At 44.4% G+C, this 27321-nt stretch overlaps 1 protein-coding gene across 14 annotated transcripts in view; it reads right to left on the reverse strand.

Moving 5' to 3' along the window:
• Positions 1–27321, reverse strand: part of PRDM2 (PR/SET domain 2) — a 119680-nt gene that overhangs the window by 32358 nt on the left and 60001 nt on the right. For 10 of the 14 annotated variants that reach the window (XR_012031910.1, XR_012031911.1, XR_012031912.1 and 7 more), the window contains 2 exons: positions 9629–9739; positions 94–4471 (listed from right to left, as the gene is read on the reverse strand). The exons of 1 other annotated variant lie outside the window; for it this stretch is intronic. Coding sequence is in view for 10 of the 13 variants with exons in the window: in XM_072828280.1 (XP_072684381.1) it covers positions 94–4471; positions 9629–9739 (4489 nt within the window). In the remaining 3 variants the exon portion in view is untranslated. Of the gene's footprint in view, positions 1–93; positions 4472–9628; positions 9740–13536; positions 13596–16474; positions 16651–27321 lie in introns of all 14 variants that reach the window. 3 more of the 14 variants (XM_072828288.1, XM_072828287.1, XM_072828279.1) reach the window with 3 other exon arrangements.

Here is a 27321-nt window from a genome sequence, read left to right on the forward strand (position 1 = left end):
AGCCATTGGGCAAGAATATTGTTTTCTTCCAACCGTCTTCCCCCCCGCGCTTGTCAGCTCGGACTTCCTGTAGCCCTGGAAGCCTCGGCTTACCTGAAGTCCTTCAGCTCCTGCTTGCCACCGCTGTCCTCCCTCCTGCTGTCACCCGGGTCGGCAGCGGCTGCCAGCTGGAGGCTTCGGGTGACCGGCCCCCCACTCCGTTCTCTAGATTTTACATTGAACCGGTCTGTTCTTTTCTTACTGGCCAGAGCGGATTTGCTCTGCAAGACGGCCTTGCTCTTCTGTACCCTCACGTGCAGGCTCCGGGACGTCTTGCTCGAGAGCTGAGCGGAGTGACTCTTGGCCACAGCTTTGGGCTTCTTCCCATCGACATGCGTTATTCTGGCCATCCGGATAGGGCTCGAGTTCCTCAAGGAGGAGCTGGGCTTCTTGGACTTCACCGAAGCTGCAAATTTGACATTCTGCTTGGACCTGAAGGACGAGGACGGCAGCGGGCCTGGCGCAGGGCCGGAGCTGCGCGCTCGGGTCTTGCCCAGAGGAGCCTGCACGCTCTGCATCTTAATCTCCGCGTCTGCAGTCCGGCGCCGGTGGCCGCTGCCGTTTTTGTCACTGCCGGCAGGTGACGCGTGTCCACCTTTCTTGGATGAAGGCGACACTTTTTTTTTGGACGGGGAGAGCGGCTTTTTGGGACAGCTGAAGGCGGCGTGTTTATTCAGGCTCCCGATGTACGTGAACTCCCTGTTACAGTAGGGGCAGATGTGCGAGGACGATTCACAGGCGGTTTTGAAGTCGGCCTTCTGCTTCGCAGATTTGTTCTTTTGAAGGATTGCTTTCTGGACAAGCTGGTTCTTTTTCTTCAATGCGTTTAGTTTGAGCTTGTTCGAGGACATTTTGCTGAGCTCGACGCTGAAGTTCAGTCTTTTGGGCTGTCCCATCCGTCTGAAGGCGTTCTTCCCCGAGTTGTCTAAAACCACCACACCGTTTTTGGGCTGTACAGTCTGTTTTAAGGGGACTGGGTTTTTCTTGGGGGTATACCTCTTCTTGTCACTGGCAGAAGCACACGCCAAGATGTGTTTGTGTAACTCTGGCATGTTGTCAACACCTTTCCCACACTTTGTGCAGCGAATGGCAGTGGTGAACGTCTGTGGAATATTGTGGGTAGTGAAATTTGTGGCCGTCACGCCGATGCCCATAGGGTTTCGGTGATGGTACTGAAATGGGGGTGGCTTAAAGCTCGGGTAATGCTGATTGAGGCCCAGCCGGACATCTGGGTCTTTCGTCTTTATGCCAGAAGCCATTATTTTTATGGTCGTGTAAAGCTCTTCAGAGGAATCATTAAGCTCCTCCTCTTCTTTTGATGCTTCTAAAGGATCTTCCGGCAAACTCTGCATATGCTCTCTGTGGGCCTTGCTGGGATCAGTGAAGTTCTGGGGCCTCAGCGTGTCACTTTCAAACTCATGGTGGGTGCACACCTTGTCTGGGTGGAGATCTCGCTGGTGCTGCTGCAAATTGCACAGAAATGCAAATTCCTTTTTACACACCGAACACACAAAGATATTCCCAACTCCATGAAGCAAGAAGCGATGCTCTGACAGGTCAGTTTTAGCCTTAAAAAGCTGCACACAAAATTCACATTTGAAGGGCCATTCTTCAGCATGGACAGATAAATGTTTGGTTAGATCTTTAATGGAAAGAAAAGGCGATTCACAGACATTGCAGACAAAGTTTTTGTTGAATGTTTCCTGAACAATCTCCTGTTCGACTGCAGACTGGGGTTCTTCCCTGGGTTTCAGATCATCATTCTCTAGTTCCTCCTGCTTGAAAGTAATCATGGGGAGAGAAGCTTCCAGATTATCCCCAGAGGAAACAACAGATGATACAGCTGAGAGCGGTGGCGGCGAGGGGGAAGAGGAGGAAGACGAAGAGGAGAAGGAAGACGAGGAAGACGAAGACGACGACGAGGAAAGGGTTGGGGGTCCCGGCGAAGCAGCAGAGGTGAGCGGCTCCACGGAAGGAATGGGAGAGGGTGACGGAGACACTGTCGGGGAGAGAATGGGAAGCGGGGACTGCACGGTGGCATTCGAGAGCGGAGAGGGACACGGATGGGGAGACGCCTCAGAAGAGGGGGCCGGAAGAGGGACGGTGGGAAGGAGTGGAGGCGGTGGCGTGGCAACAGTCAACACGGGAGGACAGGCTGGGGGGGAAGAGGGGTGTGTTGGGATCAAGAGAGGAGGCAGCTGCCCAGAAGAAAGGGAAGAGGCCTGTAGGGCAGGCGAGGAAGGAGAGACATCAGGTGGGGACTCAACCACAGGGGCAGATAAACTCGAGTCCGGGCCAAGGCCAGGGTCTGGCTGGGGGTCCAGGGATTGACAAGGACTCGGGCTCCGGGTCACATCTGCAGTATTCTCTACAGGTACATCAATGCCATTGTATTCGTTGAGAAGAACCTTCTGCAGCATGCAGGTGGTTGGCTTCTTTTTCTTTACAGCACTGCAGGCTGGCTGCACCAGATGGTTTTCTTTGAACTCCTTGCCTTCAGAGTCGCCACAAGGCTTCTTATGCACACTGAGATCTAATACAGATTCCCACTGGACCGGAGTCTTGCCCGTACCCTCAGCCTTCTGTTTCACACCGCTGGATAAATCCAGTGGCTGCTGGTTGCACACATTGCTAAAAGCAGAACTGGCTGCCCACTCCTTAGATACTTTATATTCGTCGAAGCATGGTGGGCTCACAGTTTCTCTCTCCTCTCTCCCAGATAAACTCCACACAGGTGAGTTGCTATGACTCTCTAATTTGGGCTTTTTGGAACCTAGAACTCCATCACTCCATGCTGCTTTGCCTTCGCTTTGCTTTCCAAAGTCTCGAAGGGCAGGACTATGTTGTGGGGAACTGGGTGGAGAGCTGGTCCGCCGCTTAAACCTACTCGAGGTTACGGGGAGCATCGATGCTGGAGCAGACACACAAACAGGCCCTAACTTCGGTATTTCAGTGGCTGAAATGCCCCCAGGAGGAGTTAGCTTGTCCTGGGTCTGAAGAAGCTGTTTGAGCTTCGATGACAAGTACACATTTTTCTCCTTGTGGAAAGACACCGCCTCTGACGTGGATATGCTGAGAGGCAGTAAGGAACACGAGGGCACCGAGGGGTCAGGCTCTGTCTCAGCTTTGATTTTCGGTAGTGCGGGAGGACTTGCCGTTCTTCGCTTCTTGGACTCACTGTTGGTGCCCCCAGAAGGCTCCTTAGGAAGATCCTCTGCTATGGAGGCCTGTGCCGTCTTTACATTTTGGGTGATCTCCACCGTTACTGGAGTAAGCAGACAATTTATCCCATACAAGTCCGCCGAGCTGGACTCCATCTCGATGACATCACAGTTACTCGTGCTGCTGCTGGTCTGAATTTTGCCATCAATATAGAACTTTAAGTTTTCAGAGATATTGCTGGAGATATCCATGATGTACACGTCATCTGCCTCCCCGTCCTCCTCCGGCTCCGTGCTAGGCACGTAGACACTCTGGGCAGGTGGGGCCTGCTCGGCAGGGGGGTGTGGCTCCTCCAGGAGGCCCCCTTTCCGCCGCACGCCCTTGGGAATCAGATGGCGCTCGTGAACTCTGCGCTGATGCCGCCTCATGTTAGTATGTGTTCCAAAAACCTTCTTACAGTATTTGCACGGATGAAGCTCTTTAACTTCCCCATTCTCTTCCACAACAGAAGAACCGACGCTTTCCTGGGGAGCTTTCTCTGAATGCAGGAGCAGAGAGTCTTGCCCGAGACTGGAAGGCGGCGAGTCCTCTTTCGCAGCAACACTGTCTCCGGGTCCTCTGCCATCAGCGGGGTCCTCGGATGGCTGTAGAGGGAGGCTGGGCTTCCGCTTCAGCCCCGCCTCGTGGCGCCGCTCGTGCCGCCTCCTGTTGATCTGTGTGCCGAATGCTTTCCCGCAGTACTTGCACTTGAAAGCATGATTGACCGTGGATATGTGGATGTGCATGTGACGTTCCAGCCCCTGTTTGGTCGTGAACTTCCTTTCACAATGCTGACACGGAAACAGAAACGTCTCAAATATATCACCGTTGGCCTCTTCCTTAGCTCTGGGAGTTCTGGTAACAGGTGGAAGCTCTAGAGAGCTCACAAGAGTTTCTTTTGAAACATGTTTTGGTTCTTCTAATAAATCTTCTGGCTTCTCATCACATCGTATTTCTGGCTCTTTTACAGAACTTTCATTTGGCATGTCAGCTTCTTCCTCCCCCTCTTCCTCCAGCTCGTCATCTTCATCCTCTTCCTCTTCCTCCTCTTCCTCCAAATCATTCACCTCACAGTTCGTGGCTTCTGGCTTCTCGTCCGGTTCTGTGTGGGGCTCACAGGCGGTGGGGGGGACCACTAGTTCTGGAAGCACATCCTGACTAGCCGCCTCCTGAAGAACGGCTGTCTGCTCCACTGCTGAGGCTGAAGGCTTCTCGTCCTCTTCCTTGGGACCTAGAAAGCACAGGGAAACAGAAGCATGGGCATGAGGGCAAAAACAAGCCACTTTCTGATCAATTCTTAGTATTCAAGCGATTTCTCTTATCACCCAAGATGCGTAGAGGAGCATATGGCCAGCAATAAAAAGCTCTACCTTCGCATTTATAAAGCCGTATTGGCTAGGAATCCCATTATGTTCATTCACTCAACAAATGTCTACAGAGCACCTGCTACACACCAGGCAACATGCTGTGCGGTGAGGATACGAGGATACGTACATGAACAGAGGGTGCCCACGTGGAGCTTTGAATCTCTTCTGTAATCAATCACACACATATAAATACAATTCTGTTGACAGAAATCGTAGTACTTAAACCGTGTTGGAGGGGCGCCTGGGTGGCAGTGGGGTGAGCACCTGCCTTCAGTTCAGGTCATGACCCCGGGGTTCTGGGATCGAGTCCCACATCAAGCTTCCTGCTCAGCAGGGAGTCTGCTTCTCTCTCTCCCTCTTCCCTCCCAGTGCTTACTCTCTTGCATGTGCACACTCTCTCTCTCTCTCAGATAAATAAAATGTTAAAAAAAAATTAAAAAAAAAAAAAAAAACCTGTGTTGGATATGGACACAAAATTGGATTTGGGACCAGCATGTGATGTTGGATATTAGGAGTCTTGTGAATTTTAATTCCTCATGATTCCAAACTGAAGCTAGAAAAGCGCTAAGAAGGGTGGACATTTTCCAAGTCTAAACAAATTATTAAGAACTCAGGAGCTGTGGAGAAAAAGGAACTTTCATGCACTGTTGGTGGGAATGTGAACTGGTGTAGCCCCTGTGGAAGACAGCATGCAGGTTCCTCAAAAAAATCAAAAACAGAACTACCCTACTATCCACTAATCGCACTATTGAGTATTTACCCAAAACAATACAAAAACACTCACTCAGAGGGATACACGTAGGGATACACCCCTTCGTTTACGGCAGCGTTATTTACAACAGCCCAACTATGGAAGCAGCCCAAGTGTCCATTGATAGTTGAATGGATAAAGAAGATGTCACACACACACACACACACACACACACAGACACACACACACGAGTATTATTCAGCCATAAAAAATGAAATCTTGCCTTTTGCAGCAACATGAATGGAGCTAGAGCATAATGCTAATAAGCAAAGTCAGGGAAAGAAATACCACACGATCTCACTCTAGTGTGGAATTTAAGAAACAAATCAAATGAGCAAAGGGGAAAAAAGAGAAAAAGACAAACCAAGAAACAGACTCTTTAACTACAGAGAACAAACCAGTGGTTATCAGAAGGGGAAGAAGAGGTAAACAGGGGATGGGGATTAACAGTACCCGCATCACAAAGGGCAGAAGAATGTACAGAGTTACTGAATCACTACACTGCAGACCTGAAGAGAATATAATACTGTATGTTAACTACTCTGGAGTTAAAATAAAAACTTAATAAAGAAGAAAGAATTCAGGAGCACCTCAAGAAGGAAATAAAGACCTGAAGTTACCTCTGAGTCTCTATACCCGGAAGAACAACCCCCCAACCCCGCCCCAGAGGAAGACAGCGGCAGGCACAGGTGGTCAGGGAGGGACTCCCCAGTTAAGGGGATAGGGAAGCAGAGGCTTAAAGAAAATGAGCCATGTGAACATCTGGGGGAGGGAAGCCCTCCAGACAGAGGAAACAGACACGTCAGCTCTGAGTCAAGAACGTGTTAGATGTGTTCAAAAAACAGCAAGAAGTCAGAGAGGCTGGGGCGGGGCGGGGGGGGGGGGGGCAACTGAAAGAAAACTCTAGGTGGACAAGGATGGGGGCAGGGAGAGGTAGTGGGAAGTGGCTGGACACTGGGTAGGTTTTGAAGGTCAAAAGCTGACAAGGTTGCTGACTGGTTGTGGAGGGCAGTGGAGGGAGGGAGGAAGGGAGGGGTCAAGGAGGATTCCACAGGACTGTAATAATCCTATTTACTGAGAGACTGGGGGAAAGTAGGTCTGAGCCCCATCCCCCCTCTGTGAATGTGCCTGCGCTTGGGAGGGGGGGGGTCAAGAGTTACTTTGGAGGTGAAGTTTGTGATACCTAATATATCTCCGAGTAGAGATATCATTAAGTGGTTTGTTTTTTTTTTTTATAGGACTCAAGTTCAACAAAGAGGCTGAACCCAGACCATCCAAGTCCTCAAGCCAGAAGTGGTATTTGGAGTGTGGAACTAACTGCACGAAGCCGCCTGGGGAATGAATGCAGAGGCAGGAAGACAGTGCCCCCACATGACCCAAGGGCTCACAGGTCAGAATGAAAGAGTAAAGAAAGTTCCAAAGAGCGATCCACTGTGTCTGGAGCTGCAAATGGGCTGGCAAAGAGCGGGACAGAAAACTAAACATCCAATTTACCAAAGTGGAGGAGGTTGGGGATTGTGACAAGAGTTTTAGCAGAGCAATGGGGACAAGTGCCTATCAGAGTCCAAGAGCCTATCAGAGTCCAAGAGCGAGGAGACAGAGAGACTATGGTGCAGCTATAAAGGAGAGCAGAGAAGTGGCTGCAACAACTCACCGGGACAGCAAGGGACTCTAAGACAGGCACTGTCACGAACCCATTTAATGCTGACAGTGCTGCTTTCTCCACAGTACCACCTGAGTCCCTGCTCAATTAGGCCCCTTTTAAGAACATTAAATGAGAGTTAAGAAGGGCTCCGTAAAGGAAGCGAAGCTACTCTGACTTCTGGCTCCTCGTCTGGTGTGCAAGTATTTCCCACATGCCAGGACTGGGTGAGTGAGACTGTCCAGACCCTACTTCCCACAGAGCTTCCCTCCACCAGCTGATGATGCAGCCATAAATTAAGGGCCACGCTCTGCCAACGAGCCCCCACGAGGTCCCGCTGAGGCAGGGCAGGCAGGCTTCCTGGAGAAGGCCCTGGGCGGGGCTGAACCTGAAGGTCAAGGACAGGAGAGGAAAAAGAGAGCAGGAGTAATCAAAGCAGGCGCACCCTGGAGATCAGTGCAGACCTCCTGGGGGCCGTGGGGACCCACTGAGGTACTCTAAAGCAGGAGCCTGCGTCAGGGAGGTCTGGCTGCAGTGTGGATTACAGATTGGGAAGAGGACACCCCTGGAGGCAGGAGACCACTTCCAAGGTGGGGTTGGGGGGGGGGTGGCGGGTGTGTGGCTACACTAAGAGAAGGAAATGGAAGGAAGCAGTGGACACAGAAAAGATTTGCCAGGCCGTCAGAGCAGAGACCTGACAACAGGCCCAGTGACCACCTGGATGTGAGGAGGCGGCACTACAAAGGCCAGCGGGTCCCAGCTCTACAAACACCACGTATTGGTGCAAGCTCACCCAGGCCTCACCCCCTGGCCGCTCAGCCTTACTGTGTACCTGCCTGTCCACTGTGACATTTATTGCCTCTCTCCCTTCCAACAGACGGGCCTTCTCTTCATTAATCCCACCAGTTCTCCACCAGGACACCAGTCATTTAATGGTGCTGGGAGCAAACTCCCTTTCCAAGTACATTTTCAACAAAGCCCCGGCACGTTGCTAAAAAACTCAAAATGAGACAACAGAAAATGAAAATAACACCTCTAAGGCTTACAAATTTTAGAGTCCATTTTTAGCCAAAATCTGTGGCTTCTTTTACTGGGGAAAAGCATTTTTTTTTCTTTCCCTGTGATTGGTAAACAATCCCAGACTTAAAACTGTCCAAAATAATACAGAGCAAAACCCACAGAGCTCTACTAATTAACCAGTAAGGCCCACACCGTGTATGCACACATTCAATGAGGTCTGTTGAGTTTTAAAAATAAAGGAAGGTTTGGGGCGCACATGGAAGAGTCTGGACTGTTTGCTCAGCTGAGAACAATGCAGAACATTCAGGAGTGGCTGACAACCACCCTGTAAGGAACCAATCACACTTTGTCCAGCTACTCCAAACACAGGTACAGTATGAGGTTCTTTTCTTCACCAGACCTAATATTACATATCAGGAATAAATGTCTCCAATTACTGAAGGCTACTGGATTTTTTTTTTTAATTCTGCCACTAAAAGCACTGAGGTTCTTTAGTATTTGTCCTGTTGTTCAAACAAAGTCTTAATTAGCAAATCTGCTATGAGCATGCAGAACTTAGTTTCATAAGGCTCTAGGAAATCAACCTGCCTGTTCTTGCTTCATAAAATGCCACAGGAAATTATAATCCTTTATGAATGTCATCACTGCAAACAGTGCTGAAATAAAGCAGTTTGTAAAAAGGCAGCCAAAATATTCTGTTTGGGTTTGTTTGTTTCTCCCCTACAAATGTTTCTTGAAAGAGTCACAAGCGTTATTTTGAAATTTGCCTGTTTGGGTCACTACAAACAATCCTTAAAAAGCTCCAGGTTCTGCATGTATTTGCCACATAACAAACTTAGACACGCCTCCCTCATTTCTATTACCAACGGTCTCAGTGTGGCAGCTCAACTGCAAGGAGCACGGAACCATCTGCCTTTCTGATGAACTTCCCATCCAGCCTCTCTCTGAATTCTCACATCATGGAAGGCCTAGAATGTCAATCCTCAGAAGGGACTACAAAGAAGAAAATTTGGTGTGGAGAAATACAAAGAAATAAAAATAGGAATTTAATTTCTAACAACAACAACAAAAAAAAAACAAGAACGCTCTTCACTCTGCACACTTTTCATGCCGACACATAACATCAAAGGTGTTTTGAGACTTCAAGTACATTTTTATCTGAAGTGCAAAACATAACAATATAAGAGTATCAATCATAAGTACACAGCGAGATAAAACAGTAGCAGAGTAAAGACGTAAAGACACTGATGCGCCCATCCCCCAGCTCAGTGATGGACCAGCGTCAGTGATCCAGGGCCTTCCTGAGCCCCTGCCTGCCTGTAGCACTTCTGTCACCAGAGATTTGTTTCAATGGTTTAACTATTTATAAATGTGATCATACAGTAGGTTTCATTTTATTTTAATCAGGGAATAATCTCATTTTTAACAAAGAAGGTCTTTTTTAAGGATAGGTGGGATGTGGAAGGCTCAGCTCACCATGTTAAATTCGGATAGCCTTTGCCGGTAAACCTTTAAGGTTCTTGGGTGAGTCTCAGAAGGGCATCCTAAGGAGAGTTACAGTAACTAGCGATACATACCCAATCATACATGTCCAACTTCCAAGCTTACCTTCTGCAGAATCTCTCATATTTGCAGAAGCAGAATCTGGCTCGCCTGTCTTCAGCTGCAGGTCGTCAGTTTTGTTTGCTTTGTTTTTACTTTCCTGGGATTTTTTCTTCCCTAAAATACAACATTTATTTATTTATTTACTTACTTACTCACTCACTATTACCCTGAATTCTTGAAAAAGATAATTTCTAATCTAACGACAGCAGTTAATCAGATCAGATTTCTAAAGAAAGGAACAAATGATGAATATGAATACTTTTGTCATGTCAGAGAAAAACAAAACAAAACTATAAACCCTGTATTTTGGGGCATTTATTCCCCTAACAAACTAATAGATCATCTATTCTAGAAAAGTTAAAAATACTGATGTCAGAGGAAAATGAGAGAGATACTTTCAATACCACCCAAATAAGGACTGGCAAGAGTCTGATGATTTGTAAGAAGCATACTGGGGAAAAACAAGGCGGTGTAACTTGGGTCCCTTTTTGTTAAGATATGCTTATCCATAACTGTCAAAGTGAAACACCAAAAGCAGGCTCCACTGAATTGCAAAGGATGCATATTGTGCAGTGGCTCAAATATCAAATGCAGAGTAATTATGAATAATTCACTGTCAAGCCGGCATGAATTCTGAGGGTCCCCAGGGACTCGACTCCAGGTCCAGTACAATTCGGGATTTCATTAACAACTGGAAGAATGGAATTCAGGAAACACTAACTGCATTCCAACCAATACCACAGAGTTCAGGAGGTAAGATTAAAATGCAATGCATCTCTGACAAGCTGGAACAATGAGCTCAGGTCACCAAGATATTCAATATGGATAAGCAATTCTCTAGAAAAGCACTAATACTGGACGTTTGGCAGCTCAGTGTCTTTGGGATTTAACCAGAATTTGTGGCCCCCTTTTTTTTTTAATTTTTTTTTTTTTTAATTCTAAGTTTCTCTTTCCTGGTAACTTGTTTTTCAGTTTCCAGATACAGAACAGGGTACTCTTCATCTTCCCCAAACATTTCTTTCCCCTCCCGCAATGCTCTCCCCATCAGGCCTCACAGAGCTGTCCTCTTTCAGAACAAGCCTCTTGACACCTTTTTCTCTGAACTAGTAAAATGACAAACTGGAAACCACTCACTGCTCCTGGAAAACAGTATTCTCCGTAACAGAACATCACTACAGAGGAGCAGAATTAACTAAAATATAGATAACACATGAAAATGAGGTGAGACACACAAGTAACATTGAAAAGTTCAGAACGGTTAAAAATGGAAACATCAATTATAAAGTAAATGCTAAATCCTAAAAAAAAGCACCACCAGATTTTGATAAATACTGAAGAGATGAAACAAGGGGGGAGAGTACAAAAAACTCAATAATCGGGCATTTAAATGGTCAGTCTTAAAAAGCAAATTCTAAAATACCATTTTAAATCCCTAGTTCTTCGGTCTGTTAAAAAAAAAGATGCTTTGATGCTTTCTGTCATTATGTAAGAGCTCGCTCAGATAAATTCCTGGTAACACATCCATCCCTCGTTTCCAAAGGCATCTAAAATGGAACTCAGGACACAAACACTTTTCTGAAACCATATTCTGGTGGGAACAGAAGCCGAGAGCTTCTAGGTGGGAGGATTATAATCCAATCCCCTCTGTAAAAGGGAAGGACACAAAAACACCTTTTCACAGGGAAAGAAGTAACCTCCCCCTTGTAATTCTTTTTCCCTTTGTCACCCTAAGGGCACTAAACCTCAATCTGATGACAAGACTCCTGAGGAATTCAACTGTGCTTCAGCAAATTTGAATTCTATCGATTTTCAATCAGTTTTCTTATCCTCACCATGATAGATGCCCTTCCCTGTATGTGTTGCCCAGTCCATATCAGACTACTGGTGGCAAACACTACAAACATAAATGATTACTGGCTACTAACATATAGTTGTTCTAATGCTGCAGTTCATGTCTGTTGAAAACCACGTGAAGGACCCCTAGTGCTCTAGGTTGCTGAAGTCAAAAGTTATATTCCGAAAAGTTCCCTGGATCACAGACACAAAAGTGTTGTAAGACATCAGCGCCACCTCATATACCCCAAAGAGCCCAAGGAATGGCCCTTTCTTACTCTAACTCTCTACTTTGTACAGGTCTGAGCTTTTGAAAGAAGTAAAAAATAGAGATGCAGTATAAGCTTGACCTGTTATGGAAAAATCTTACATACATTTCAAAAAGTCACACTGGGAAATTTAATAGAAAAACAGATGTCAGTTTGTTGTAATACAATCCCGTACAAAAGCAACTCGAAGGGTTTCTGCAACCTTTCAAGTGCTATTATACAAAGCTGGTTAGCAGGTCATACCAAAAACTGGCCTATCTGTAAACAGAGTATTAAATAAGTGAAGTTTCTAGATTTATAATAAAACAGCACAACTGTAATGATACCATTCACCAATACGTATTCAGACTGAAATCACACAACTATCTAAAAGGCCAAAGCACTACTTGAAGTTTCATTCCTTGCCTAAAAGAATATTAAAACACCTTAGCTGATACTGAATGTCAGTTATATACTTCTGGACTCTCCAAACCTAATCAGTGAGAAGGGGCCCCCTCGCCCAACGCCAGGGGCCCTCTTTAAAAAACAAAATTAGGGGGGATCCCTGGGTGGCTCAGCGGTTTAGCGCCTGCCTTTGGCCCAGGGCGCGATTCCGGAGTCCCGGGATCGAGTCCCATGTCGGGCTCCTGGCATGGAGCCCGCTTCTCCCTCTGCCTGTGTCTCTGCCTCTCTCTCCTCTCTCTATGACTATCGTGAATAAATAATAAAAAAAAAAATTTAAAAAAATAAAATAAAAAAAATAAATAAATAAATAAAAAAAAAAAACAAAATTAGGAAACCTTGACTCCCTGCCCTGTGAAGAGAAACCACCTGAAGCAGGGACATGAGCATCCTATGCAGAGGGCCACAGGCTGCCTGGGCGTTCCACGAATGATACCCTCTGTCGTGGGGCCTGTCTGATGCACTGGAGGGCGATTAGCAACATCACTGGCCTCCACCCATGAGATGCCAATAGCATTCCAATTTTTAACTGTGAAAACCCAAAGTCTCCAGACATGGCCAAATGTCCGGGGGGGCGGCGGGGGAGTTAGGGTGGGGCGGGAGGCTCTCCCCAGGTTAAGAACCACTGGGCTGAACCAATACAATACAGGCCACGAAAGACATAATCGGGGCTCTGCAGTCTATATACTTAAGAATTTTTTTTCAAGTATTGGAATATACTAGTAAACTAGTGATAAAAACAAAAGGACAATTAAACATACTCCCAAGTCCCTTTGGGGAACGCTGACAGACTTAGTTCATCCTGGAAATGAGTCTATCCTAATCTAATTCTCATTCACTCATGAGTTTGAGATTAGCCGACACATGAAATGATCCTCACAATCCTAATCAGAACCACCTAACTAACCCTCGCGTTACTTCCCATCAGGACCGTAGACTAGAGACGAAGGGGCTCTCAAAACCACCTGTCCTGCCTGCTATTTTGAGAGAAAAATGAAGGCCAGGGCCCCAGAGGGACTAAATCATCGGTCTACGGGAGAACAGAAATGAGGGCCCAGGTGTCCCGACTTACACTTAGGCATGCTTGGCGTCACTCACAAAGCCAAACACTGCCATAACAGGACGACAGGTGGGGGAGCCTGCTACATTTCCTTAAATGAGTAAATTTCTCTTCCTGATACTTGGTTTCTATTCTATTTGTCATCCACAAAAAGAGAAAAACAAAAACAAGCCTATAACCAACAACCACCTGTGAGGGCCCTGACCAAGGGGCACGGGGACTTGTCTGTGTCTGTGAGGCAGGAGGCGCCTCGGGCACCCGGCCGGCTGAGCCCGCTGGGAGCCTGGTAAGTACACGTGTGCACTTACCATCAGGTTCCTGAAGGGTCCTACATAGAAGCTACTGCCAGCTGCGTGCTCCACTTGGTCTAAACAAGAAAGATACAGGAATGAAACACCAGGAAAGTGAAATGGAAATGCCAACAAAGAACGTAACGGGGGGACAGGACAAACCTCATGTATCTGAGGAAAAGAAATACACACACAGTTATGAAGAAAACGGAATGAAACAGAAGGGAAAGAGCAGTTACCTACTGCAGCAAGGTTCTCACGCACAAAAAAAAAAAAAAAAAAAGATTTTAAAAATTTATCTTTAACTGTGTTCTCAGCCACTGACAGGAGGACCTGCTTGGTATACTTACTCTCAGGCCTGTACCACGCCTGCGCTGCAAAACAGATGTTCTTACCACTCATGCACATTCTGCTGAAGACCCGGAAGTCCCCGTCCACGCCTCTCATCTTACAGATATCCAAGGACCAGATACGGGAAGTCATCTGCCCAAGGTCACATCACTAAATTTGCCCCAGAGCCAGAATGAACCCCCAAGGATGATAGTGCTCAAAGTGTTCTTGCTACTACATTTATGTAATATCAGTAATAACATAATAAAAATATCATATTCTTTACAAAGCATTTTATTTTTTATTTTTTTTTTTTTACAAAGCATTTTAAAAGAGATTTTATTACAGAGAAAGAACATGTGTGCACATGTGCATTGAGTGGGAGTAGGAGCAGAGAGAGAGAATTCCAAGCAGACTCCCGCTGAGCCGTGGGGCTTGATCCCACAACCCTGAGATCAAGACCTGGGCTGAAAGCAAGAGTCAAATGCTCAACCAACCGAGTGACTCAGGCGCTCCCTACAAAGCACTTTCTTTTTTCAAAAAAAGATTTTGTTTATTTATTCATTAGACACAGAGACAGGCAGAGACACAGGCAGAGGGAGAAGCAGGCTCCCTGCAGGGAGCCCAATGTGAGACTCGATCCCCGGTCTCCAGGATCACGCCCTGGACCAAAGGCAGGTGCTGAACCGCCGAGCCACCCAGGCTGCCCTACAAAGCATTTTCTATGCGTTTGGTTTGAAACCACTTGGTTTCAAGGGCAAATGAAAGAAAACTGCTAGAGACTTCCACTGCATTTATAGAAAAGGAACAAGAATAGAATTGGAGTGCAGATCTTTTTCCCATTTCAATTTTATCTGATGTCAGACACACTGATCAGTCAATAGCACAGAACCTCGATCTAAGCAAATATGATTCACCATTACACAGTACCAATAAAATTGGGCTTTCTAGTGAAATAGCTACCATACAGAGAAGTCCAACAGTCATAATGACCACTTTTTAAAGATAATGTCTAGCATTATACCTCCGGAGCCTGAGATGCAAGTTGCGAAATCAAAATTGCCTAAAGCATCACATAAATAATTTAACCTAGGTCTGGACTGTGTTCTACTAGTCTAATAAAACTGGTCAAACACTAGGAAATTCTAGAGAATAATGTTTCACTTAAAAATGCACAGGCTTTAGAGAAAACACAAAATTCTAGAAGGCGTGCTCAAGTTACATTAAAAATTCATCACAAGAGTGAAGGCTCACACATTTCGTGATTTAAGTGAATTAAATTTAGAAACCTATGTAACTAACTCAACATGCGCCACCTCCTCACTGGGGAGCGACTCAACTCCCAAGGTATAAAATCAGAATTCAGTGCTAGCCCACAGGAGCAGGCCTATCTGCACTTTGCGTAGGGAGCTCACCACCTTTCTCAGATACACGGTTGATTCCACACCAGGTGAGGCCCCATCTCTGAGCCTCCACCAGAAAAGGTCATCGAAAACATGAGCTGCCCTGAACAGGAGCCGCCACAAACTCCCAGAAGAACCCCCAGAGGAACCCCTGAAGGACAGGCTGTACCTGCTGCCTCCAGTGCCTCGCCTTTCACTGAGCCCTTCATCCCAGCAGCTGCGCCTCCATCCACAACTACCCGCTGGAGCCCCACTTTGCACGGTTAACTCTGGCCTTGTGACAACAAAACCCCACATTCGCCCCAGGTTTCCCCTCTGCATCTGACAGTTTCATGGGCCTGAACAATCCTCAGATTCTCTCCCCCAGCCTTGGGACACCTCCATCTACCATCTCCTCCTTCTGTTAGCATTCTTTCATGAGATCCTCCTCTTCTCCCTGCCCTCCACTGAGAGGGTCCCTCAGAGGGAAGGTGAAGACTGGACGCTTTCATACAAGGTTGAAGAAAGGCCAAGCCCAGAGCACATCTTAGAGAACAAAACAGACATGGGACACAGGAACAATGGGCTTCATTAAAAGGGAAGAGAGAAGAACCTTAAGATTTGAAGCAGAAGGAGCCTCAAAGGTGGCCTTATCTGCTCCCCAAACTCCACAAACATGCCTCTTGAAGCTTTATCTCATTATAGGAGTTGCCTAAAATCTCACAGCAAGTTGGTAGCAAAACCGGGACTTTTATTCCCATTCTATTTACTACTCTGTCCACTGTGTTCTAGAGGCCTTGCTATGAGTGATACGTTCTAGGCCCTAATTCTTTCACCCTTAATGAAGATAATTAAGGGCGCCATCTGCACTGCAGGCAAGTTTGAGAAACTTATCATAAAAACAAAGTCGGCATACAGCTTTTCAAATTTCTGAAAGCAAGGCTGTAGCTTTTATGACAGCAGCACTCAGAACGCCAGCTTTAGGGGGAGGTCAGCATTCCATGGGCAAGGTGAAAGGTTTGGCTGGGAGAAAAGCATAAGGTTCAGGGGCACCTGGCTGGCTCAGTCGGTAGGGCACATGACTCTTGATCTCAGGGTTGTGAGTTCAAGCCCCACACTGGGCGTGAAGCCAACCTAAAATAATCAATTAAAAATATTAAAAGCATAAAGTTCATGTTAAATGACTTCTTTACAGGATTAAAACACATGCACGCGCGCGCACACACACACACACAATCTCTAACCGCAAAGAGAGGAAGGGGCATCGATGGATGACGGCAAAGTCACAGGCTGAGAGAATGACGGTGATGTGATGTTCGTGGGAGCTGGGAACGGGGCAAAGAGTCAGACCCCAGCACCGCCTTCTGTCTGGGGGTGGGTAATGTTCTGCAGTTGGTGTGAGGAGTACAGAGGAAAGAAGCTGGAAACATATACGAAAATTACGTTTTCTACAGGAAAGTAACAGTCCATTTCAATTACTTTAATGTATGTTTAAAAAATCCAGAAGACGACGGACTCAGTAGGGTCAGCAGAGGTCCCGGTCAGATCGAGCGGGTGCCTGGGCAGCTGGACTGAAGTGAGAGCGGAGCCTCGGAAACCATGGCCAGAGAGGCTCCCCCGGAGGTCAGCCCAGCGGCACCCGGACGGGGTGTGTCCATCAGCTGCTACAGCTGCCCAAGGGGACACTGGGGGAAGACGAGCCACTCCAAGCCCAGTCCCAGCGCTCCAGCTGTTTGCAAGAGAACATTATGAAGTGGCAAGACGTCGTGCAGCAACTGGTTTTCATGAAAGTAACAGGCAATACGTTTTCTATATGTTTCTTTTATACTTAAAATAGCTTTTATACTTAAAATAGCTTGAAAACGTACCTGACTGTAAAAAAATTCTGTTAAGCAGCTTGGGCATAATTTCAACCTTTTTCTGTAGTTAAACTCGCCAAGAGAGCTGTCTGTAATCCTGGAGGCAAATTATAAAAATAAAACCTCTCTGGTTTTAAGTTGCTCATAGTATTAAAACAGGACTCTAGGCTTTGCTTCCAACAGAAACAATGGAAAAGTTCTGGATTTTTCAGTGCCTCAGATCCCAGTGTAAATTCCTAGGATGCTTGCATCGCGTGGGGGGGGGGGGGGGGGCCACACAGTCTTTGCCCCTGTGGAGGGTCTGGCCCACAAGTCTTCCACATGCTAGGCTGATGGAAGGAACAGCAAGGATCCCATCTGAAGGGAGCTTTTAATTTCTCTAAAAAAGGCTTTTAGTGGCTTTGTCTGGATAATTCCAAATACCAGAAAAGGCTCCCCAAATAAACTTTAATAAATTCAAATGAAGAAAGCATTAAATTTCCTTACGCTCTTTGGAACCTCAAAGTCTTGCGGCATGAATAAAATGATTTGAGAGGCTAACTCAATACCTCTGAAACCTAAACAAGCTGCCAGCCTGTTCTACTTCGTAATTATTTTAATTTCTAGGGTTCTTCTCATTGATCTTCAATAGCTTTTATTTTACAGGGGAAAAAAATGTATCTAAAGTCTGAAAACCATGCATATAAAATGTGAGTTGGCAACTACACATTAACTCCAGTTCCAGCGTCAGTCCCCCGAGGCCAAACGAACAGAGACGGGGAGCTAGGTAGGGAGGTGGTGTGTGGCCTGTGCCTGGCAACCCCCTAACACAGAGCACTCGGCCACACCCTAGAGCATTGGTTATCCTCAGCTAAAGGGAAAGACATTTCTGATAAATTTTACAATGCTACATCCTGATGAATTAACTGTGAAACTGAGATTAAAAATACTTTCAGGAAGTAAAATCTAGATATAAATCTGAGAGAAGACACAAAGACAACACTTAAAATCATCATCTACATTTGTTTCCCCAAAAATGCTCAGAGAAACAGCAGTCAAGCCATACCACCAACGAAGGTATGATACCTGTTTATGTGTTCGTATTTTCTCATTTTTCTAGATGGACATTTGGTTATATTGTACAAAAAACAAATGAATAAATTATCTCTGAAAGAAATACCTAACAAAGGGAAAATTAATGAGGCAACTGAAAACGGCCACTATTGGTTGAGATTAATACATGCAATTTTATAACAGTACAATTTGGAAAAGGTCTCAATGGTCTACTCTGCCTACACAGCAGAAAGTCCTGAGGTGCTCCCTCTGTTCCCTATCTCCTACCTGTATAGCTTAGTCTAAGTGTCTAGAAAAAAAAAAAATCAACATTCACAACAGATACACAGTTAAAGGGGGTGTAAAACAGAAAAGACACTAGTAAACAGCCGACACTGCTCAAGCATTCCAGTTACCGATGCTAACCTTCTGGCGGGTCGTTTCAACTCTCTTCTTCCCTGTGCATCACGTTTACTACAAACAAAAATTTAACTTCCCTCCTCCTTTTGAGCAGCCATGCACTTGTATTCTTTTTCTTGTTTTACCGCACTTGCTTATTTTTATCCATCATTATTTAAATCAAAAGTATAATTTAAATAACCATACTGAATGCCTCCCAGGTATAAACGAAGGGTCAATGTGCTGGCAGGCACCCGTGATAATCATGAGAGTACTGTTTCCTGGCTTTTATTTTGCTTCTCCTGAAAGTGTGAAATTAATGTGCCACGTTTTGATAGAGCTTTAAGAAACAGATTATAAAAATGAGACAATCTACAGAGACTCTAAACTATTCATCATTTGGATCTACCATGGGATACTTATTTTTATTCCAGTATAATTTTTAAGACTATCCATCACTACTGCTAAGCAATCTCATTCTCTTCTTTCTGAGACCTCAACTGTCTTCTGGCCTCCTCCACATCTGCGGATGTACCTCTATCAGAGCTTATAAACAGATGCATCACCACTCCACCAGGGAAGAGCTAAGACCTCTGGAGACTTTTATGCATGCGCACAGACCAGCATACATTTGCCCACTCTGATAACTCAGAATGGTGTCTTTCAGACTCAAGCAGAGAAGGAACTAAAATGTATTCTCCTCATAATTATTTTTTAAGACACAAATTACATTTAAATTCAAGATTTTTTCTAAGATCTGCACCTAAAAACAAGATTATACCAGATAATACAACTCACACTCAGATGCACCGGCCTGTTATCAGAGTCCAATTCATGCCAGATTAGAATTTTTCCCTCTACACACTTTGTAAAGTTTCTGGAACCATGGTGAAGCAGAAGTATTTTGATTTTTCTGGGGTGCCTATTATCCACAAAGCACTCTGTTAAGAGCTATGGGGAATACATACATACATATAATATATATATATATATATTTGTGTGTGTGTATATATAGATAGATAGATAGATATAAATATAGCTACAGATATAGTAGATATGACTACAAAGCTGTCTGCCCCAAAGGAATTTAAAGTTGAAGTTATACCCAACTTTGTGAAAAGCAAGTCCCTTTGCAGAAAGGCCCTACCTGATGTCAACAAGAAGCAAATATTGAATAGAAAAGATGTTCAAGAGAAACTGAATCTCATTAAAAATAAAAAGAAGGGAGAGGAAAGAAGAGGGAGGAAGAAAACAGGAAGGAAGGAAAAAGGCAGGCCAGGGAGGTGGGGAGAGGGAGGGGATAAAGTAAATCTCCATCCAGCCAGGTAAAGCAAGGACGCAGGCCAACTGGGGCCCTCCTCGGGAGAGCAGCTGTGGAACCCCAGCACTGACAGGACTATGCCTGCCACATTATCCTGAGTTGATGCTTCTCTCTTTCACCAACACGGAGGTAAAATAACGCCCCCCAGGGAACAAAGAAGCCTAGGAGCAAGGTCTCACCAAGGACGAGGATTTTAAACTGCTGCCTCCTAGGCTCCCTCTCATGCCAGTCACTCCTTTCACCTGTTCCCAAAAGGTCCCTGTGGCCCCAGAGTCATAATCTTTCCTGAAAACAGCTGGCCCCAACGAAATGAGACTCTGGAATGGGCTCTTCTGTCTCTCCCCAGTGTTGGGGTGGTACTCTGAATAAAACAGTTCTCCAAAAAAAAAATAAATAAATAAAACAGTTCTCCAGGGACACAAACCCAGAAAAATTGAAAGTCACAAAACTAAAACTATATTGTGCAGCCTTGGGCCATGATCTGATCAAGGAGACACCATCCCGGTTAAGGCAGACAGGAACTATAATAGACACTAGTGACAACTACCTGATACAGGAATCAGGAGGAGTAAATCAGACAATGCATAAAAAGAACTTTGCACAGTGCCTGACACAGTCCCAACTGATTCAATAGAATCAATTGTTTGTAAGGATTACCCACAGTAGATTCTACTAAACAAATTACAGAAACCCCATGCCTACAAGCCTAAATTGTCAGCATATGTTCCTTCTTAGGAAGACAATGACATTCTGCTTCCATTAACAATTCCAAATTCATCCATTTGTTTTTGTTCATTTGTTCTCCAGTGATTCCCACGATCCCACCCAGATATCACTATGAAGATGTACATGTCCAATGAGGACACAAGTTCAAACACTCACTAATGCCCCCACCAATATATAGTCATGCTCTAACAGAAGCTCTGAGTATACTTCAGCTTTTTAAATCTTTAACCTACTGATTTTATTACTTCTCACCAACTGTCTAAACATAACAGCTCACTTAGTGGTTTCTTAATCTTTTGGGAAATCTCTGAAAGTCAGGCAACACACCTAAGGCTCCTCCTCTCCAGGTAATCAGAAAGAGACACAACCATTCTAGGAGGCTCACGGACCTCTGTGTCGCAGAGTCCAGCTGTAAGTTCACCACACATGAGTACTGAGGGGTGTACCTGTATGATTCCCCAAAACAGACCCCAATCCTTAGAGTGTTCAATAAAAAATGGTGCACAGCAAATCAGGACATCTGTTTCCTTAAAAAGGTTCTTTTCCTTTAAAGTCGGTATTGTTGGCTTCATCGGTAACTTGTAAGAAAATGGCTCTTTCACATTTTTGTTTTTTCCTGACTGCACAACCAGAAACATGTAAAATTACAGATTTCCTAATCTGGCATGTGCAGCATGGAAATTGCTCCCACAGTTACCTTCAGGGTTGTCTGATAACTTAATGTCTAAGGAAATGTATCCAAAATTCATCCAAAATGTCAACCACACAAAATTCGGTCACAACAGCATGGTAGTCGTAAGTGGTTTGGACCACACAGGTAAAACAGAAGAACAGAAGAAAACAGTAAACCTTCATTTGGGCAACAAGCAAACAGTCAAACATGTTTACTTCTGCCCAGGCACATGCAAGAAATCAAATTCCAGGAGCTATCTAATCCACCAATCTATGTAACCACAGGTGTCCCAGTTTGAGTAACTAACTAGTAAAACAAGACAGCTTTTAAGAGAGAAGCAGGTCTCTAGCACAGGAGGAGTTTTCTAATGCCACGATGTGTACCTAGATGCAGATCCAAAGACCGTCTTAGCTCTTACCTATTTTCAATCTACTTAATTCACTTTATGTCATCAAACCAAAATAAGACGTTGGAACTATTCCTTTAATTTTTCGGAAGTGCCACAATAAGCCAAAGAATGGAGAGCGTTACCACAGAGCTAATTTTGCCGGTGCCCACCAATTATAATGGGATGGAACAAGGTCGGTGTGCCGGGCGTATTCCTACAAGGTTCTCATTTAATGCTCAGTGCAATCCTGCAAGGCAGATCTCATCCCCACTTTACAGACTTGTAAACTGAAGATCAAAACTTTAGAATAACCTGTCCAAAGTCATCCTATTAACCGGTGGAGCTGGGATATGAATCTGGCCTCATACTTCCAAGCTCCCAGAACTCAAACGTATAGCTGAGTCAGCAGTTTTTCCCTTCTCTCCTCCTCACAACAGAGACACAACGCACCTTTCAGGCTCATTTTAAACAGGCTATCCATTTCCAAAGTACTGGTCATGTTGCATTTAATAGAAAGGCAATAACGAAACTCAGGCAATATACTCATGTATATTGTGTATTTCTTTAGCACAGAAACTAGAAATTGGAGGGAGCACCGACCTAATCATTCTCTGTGAAAACAAAGCTTACCAATTCTGTGTATTTTCTGACAACTGCCCATGAGATTTAGGAAATCCTCTCACTCTAAAACTGATGAGGGCCACAAAGAGTGGTAAGCATCACTTTTTCTCAATATTTTCTACACTTTAGTGCAACCATAAATTGAATTGATATTGGCGCACACGCAGCAATTTACATTTTATATCCTCCATTCTTGAACGTATAATTTTGATGGAATCAAAACTACAAATATCAAGCTTAACACCCAAATTGATCTTGTTATCAACTACATGATCACAAGCAGCAAGGAAGATATTTCCTGTGACAATATATTTAGGAACTAATCAAACTGCTTAACCAAGCAAATTTGGGATTTTAACCCTCTTGTTCAAAAATCCAACCAAGATTGAGACTGTATCTAATTATTTCTTTTTATTATTTGTTTGGAATGCCAAGGAGAGGAAAACTGTAACTTCAACTCCAAGGTTAATCCTACAAAAATTATAATCCACAAATTATAACTGCAGGAGGAGAGTGCCCCATGTGCAAACAGCCAGCACCAGGCTGCCTGCAGCATAAACCTGGTAGAGAGGAAATGTAGACTTCGGTCTGTGCTGATGCCAACATTAATATGCTCACAGAGAAGGTACCGCCAGAGGCAGGAGGTGGAGGTGGAAGGCCTCATTCCTCACAGGGATCCTCAGACATTCTGCCTAAAACCAGCAGTCACTTGACTACACAGAGAAACGTGGTCTAAAAAATCCCATGTTAAAAACAAAAATACAGAACCAGAAAGGCATATTCTACACCTCCAACTGGCAAGAGAATGAAAACTGAAATGAAAAAGTCAAACAGTAAAATAAATAAATAAATAAATAAATAAATAAATAAATAAATAAATAAATAAATAAATAAATAAATAACAAAAGGCACAGGAATTTGCATTGTTGCCCATTCTAAACTGCACTGCAACTTCAAACACTGCATAGGATTGGTTTTGGGGTTCTAAACAGGGGTGAACAAACCAGTTTGTCTTCATTTTTGTGGCATGTGGTGGCTCAGGAAATCTACAAAAGACTGCCCCAATAGGAAGGATTAGAAGTACAAGGGGAAAGACTATTTATCACCTCAGCTTTAAGAGAAATGGGGGGGGGGGGGGGGGGGAGGGCGGCAGTAGCCTAAGTAGGTACTTACTGGTTTTCTTTTTAACCAAAGCAAAGATAATTCTCCACAACTACATATAACATACAGTAGTTAATTTACTAAGGATGAAATTAGGTTTGGGTCATTCAGACACATTAAATTATTAAGAACATATAAAATGGAAATGTTTTCCAAGTATCAAATTAGCAAACATTTTAGATGTCCTAACCTCAGAAACTGGTGTTGTTATAGGTCACACACATACAATATCATTATTTTATCATTAGGATAAATCTCTGGCTTCCAAAACTACTTAAAGACTGTGTATATTAAAATATATTGATATATAATACTTAACTATACATGTACCAGCTTAGTATGAAAATTCCCATCATAAAAGATTTCTAACTTTCAGGGTCTTGCCCACAAAAATGGGAAGAGGAACTAGTTACAGCAGAGGATTCAGAATGCTGAGAATTTTCATCCTACCCATAATCCCTCAGAACATTTTCTTAATTGTATGTGCCAAGTTTTAACCTTTTAAAACAAAGCTATCTCCTAATATTTAGGGGAAAGGATAGAACAGAAAGGAAATTGCTTTTGGAAAATGAAAGCACGGATCACTAGGCGGCGGAGGTTCTGTCCAGTTGGCCCTGTGTTTGAGGCATGGGGGTGGAGGGTTCATGACCTCAGTTAAAGACTAAATCTTTAAGAAATGGAGTAAAAACAAAACAAAAAAAACTCTTATTAAAAGCTTGAAATAGAAAAGGCCATATTACGTTTTGCTACAAATTCAAGAAGTTTCAAAAAAGTTTCAACACTTTTTACATATTCCAAAGACTCTACAGCGGGGTAAATACAATTAAGGAATCAACCCCTGCCCCTCATGAGGAAAAATCACTAGTGCACAAAGGCAGGTTAGGGCAGCTCCTTCCTCCTTGTTTTTTTTCATGCTTTTCCTCCTGAATGAGTCAAGCCCCTAGAATAGGAACGGCTTTAAGAGCAAACAAAACCTCTTAACAAAGTGCTGCTTCTAACAGTTCAAATGAGCTCCAGTTAAAGGAACAGATAAAAATTAAAGAGCCAACAGCCCCCCCAATAAACACTTTGACAAAACAAAAAGACAAAATCCCTACCATTTTTTGGTGTCACATCATAAGAGTGATAGAAACTAGCAAGCATGATTTATTCCACAGCAAATCAGCACTGCACTTACCACCTGTTTCTACACCTAACTTCTGGAGTGTATGTAAATTAAAGTATGTTCATGATCTGTAACATTCAGCTTAAGAAAGTTTCCAAAATTTTATTGTAGTCAGTGGAACAGTCCAGTTATTCTCAACACAAGAACACTGGTACCGGGCAGCCCGGGTGGCTCGGCGGTTTAGCACCGCCTTCAGCCCAGGGCGTGATCCTGGAAACCCGGGATGGAGTCCCAGCTCGCACTCCCTGCACGGAGCCTGCTTCTCCCTCTGCCTGTGTCTCTGCCTCTCTCTGTGTGTGTCTCAAATAAAATTAAAAAAAAAAAAAAAAAAAAAAAGAACACTGGTACAGAGAAGGAAGCCCAACATCATGGTCTTCTTGAGATCACAAGGAAGACAAAGCGCAAGAGCTCCCTGGTCCTAGAAGTGCCTTCCCCTGCCGTCCGCACTGCAGAGGGACTTAGGCCAGGCCAACGTCTCACTCTGCGGCTTCTAAACAGATTTCAAAAATAACATAAAACTTAAGAAAAATGAAATATTCAGAAGAAGCCCAAACCAACAAATGCCATTAAAAAAAAAAACACTTAACAGACGAAGGCTAACAAGGGACAAAAATGTAACCTAACAGTGTTTTTAAGAACTGTTTCTTTGAGGTGCTCAAAGGAATACAATAAATCTATTCAATCCATAAACCCCCAAGGCAAAAATAACTGAAGGCATTAGTTCTCACCATAAGTTAGCTTTCTAATACCAAAGGCTTCACTTAATCACACTGCCTTATTATTTAGGATTAAAGTGGGCAATTCTACAGTGAGTAGTGAAAATTCATCTTGGCTAATTACTAGAGCCTTATAAAACACTGCTACTTACTCAGTATGACTGTCCTACTCAGAAACATTATGAATAAAAACTGGAGTTAGGCAGACAAGACGAAGCCAAATAACGTGGGAGCCAGGTGGACTTGGGCCAACCATGTAAAGGGAGATCAGGAGCCTCCTGACCTTGCAGCACTACGAGCAGGGAGCATCGTCAACGCTGTGGATGGAGCACAAAGCACAGCGCCAGGCACACGCGAGACATGCCAACGAGTAACTGCTGTTCACGCTCACCCTCAACAGAAAGCAGTGATCCATCACAGAGTGATAGGATGTGCAGGAAGCGTCCAATCACGAGATGTGTCCGCATCACAATATACCATAAGGAATGAATTCAACCCAGAACTCTTGTATCGCCTGACACTGGTTTAATCGGAGTGCTAATAAAGAAAAACGGCTGCTTTCAGTATTCATCATTCTCACTCCGAGGAACAACAGTAGCCTTTGCAAGTAACTCTCGCTTCTCTTGTCATTCACATTCCCTGAACTGTGTCAACCAAATTATTAAGATTAATGAAATCAAACTTTAGAACTGTCCTTGGCAGCCTGTGAAGTATGGACAGGTCACATGAGTGCCAACACGACCAGGCTAGGCTAGCCTAGCCTAGCCTATCTGCAACCCCAACTGACCGACCTTTCTTTCAGCCTAACGTATGGAGAACGTGCGTCACGGTGCCCTGGGAGTGTTCACCCAAGTCCTCACTTCTTCACAGGCAACCTCAATAAACTCCTTTCTGTAATTCTACTAAGTTCATGTGTGTAGCAGCCCCTCTGTAAACCAGAACAGGAAACCACCTAGGGAAAGGAAGCACTCAATGAGTTTTAAAAACAATTAATCCATAATTCTGAAAAAAGAACTCAGTACTCCTATTTAGGGAAAGCACTGAAGATTGCATTTGGTTTCTGTTTACTTTCAAATTACAACCAAGTTTTTAAAAAATCAACTAAACGAGTTTGTACCCACTACATTAACGGTCTCACATTTTTTCTTTTAGAAAATTTAATCATGATCAAACCTATTTTCTGCATTTGGCTCACCTTCCAATTTACATATGAGCAGGAGAATCAGAATAACAGCCTAACTATATACTCAGTCACAATGCTTAAAGCAGTTTTTAATCATGGCATGTATCAGGATTTTTCCCAAGTTCATCCACTGAACTACAGTTGAAAAATGCACAAAATGCTTTGAAAAATTTTAGTAAATCCATATAATTTCCCTATGAATAAGTTATACACAGCAAACATCAAAGGCACAAAACTATTTAGGCACTAAATTTGAAGTCAGAAAAGCATCAGAAGTAGAATTAGAAATAAAAAAAAAAAATCCCATCTCCTACTGCTGAAAAAATATCAAAACTGTATCAAGCTTTCATTTTTTAAAAAAAGACTTTATTTATTTATTTATTCATGAGAGACACAGAGAGAGGCAGAGACACAAGCAGAAAGGGAAGCAGGCTCCATGCAGGGAGCCCGCCGCGGGGCTCGATCCCAGGACTCCAGGATCACGCCCTGGGCCAAAGGCAGACGCTCAACTGCTGAACCACCCGGCATCCCTGTATCAAGCTTTAAAAAACAGAGCACCACCACAGCAGCGTGGATCAACCTGGCAGGCAACCATCAGAGATGGGACCCAACACTCTGCAAAGGCCAACACTCAGCGAGAGGGAAGTGAAAGCTACAGTGGGAACCAACCAAGACTGCTCTCTTGGGTCCAACCCGACAGGTTAGTGCTGGGGCGGCATTTCCACAGGAACGTCACGACCTCCAACCACCCCACGCCCCGCTCCAGCACCTGTGAACCAGAACCACTGCAGAGTGTCCTACAAGGAAGGGGGCACAGGACCTGCCCAACAGGTGCCCAGAAGGTTCA

The sequence above is a fragment of the Canis lupus genome, chromosome 5, assembly GCF_048164855.1.
Source record: "Canis lupus baileyi chromosome 5, mCanLup2.hap1, whole genome shotgun sequence".
NCBI classification, from domain to species: domain Eukaryota; kingdom Metazoa; phylum Chordata; class Mammalia; order Carnivora; family Canidae; genus Canis; species Canis lupus.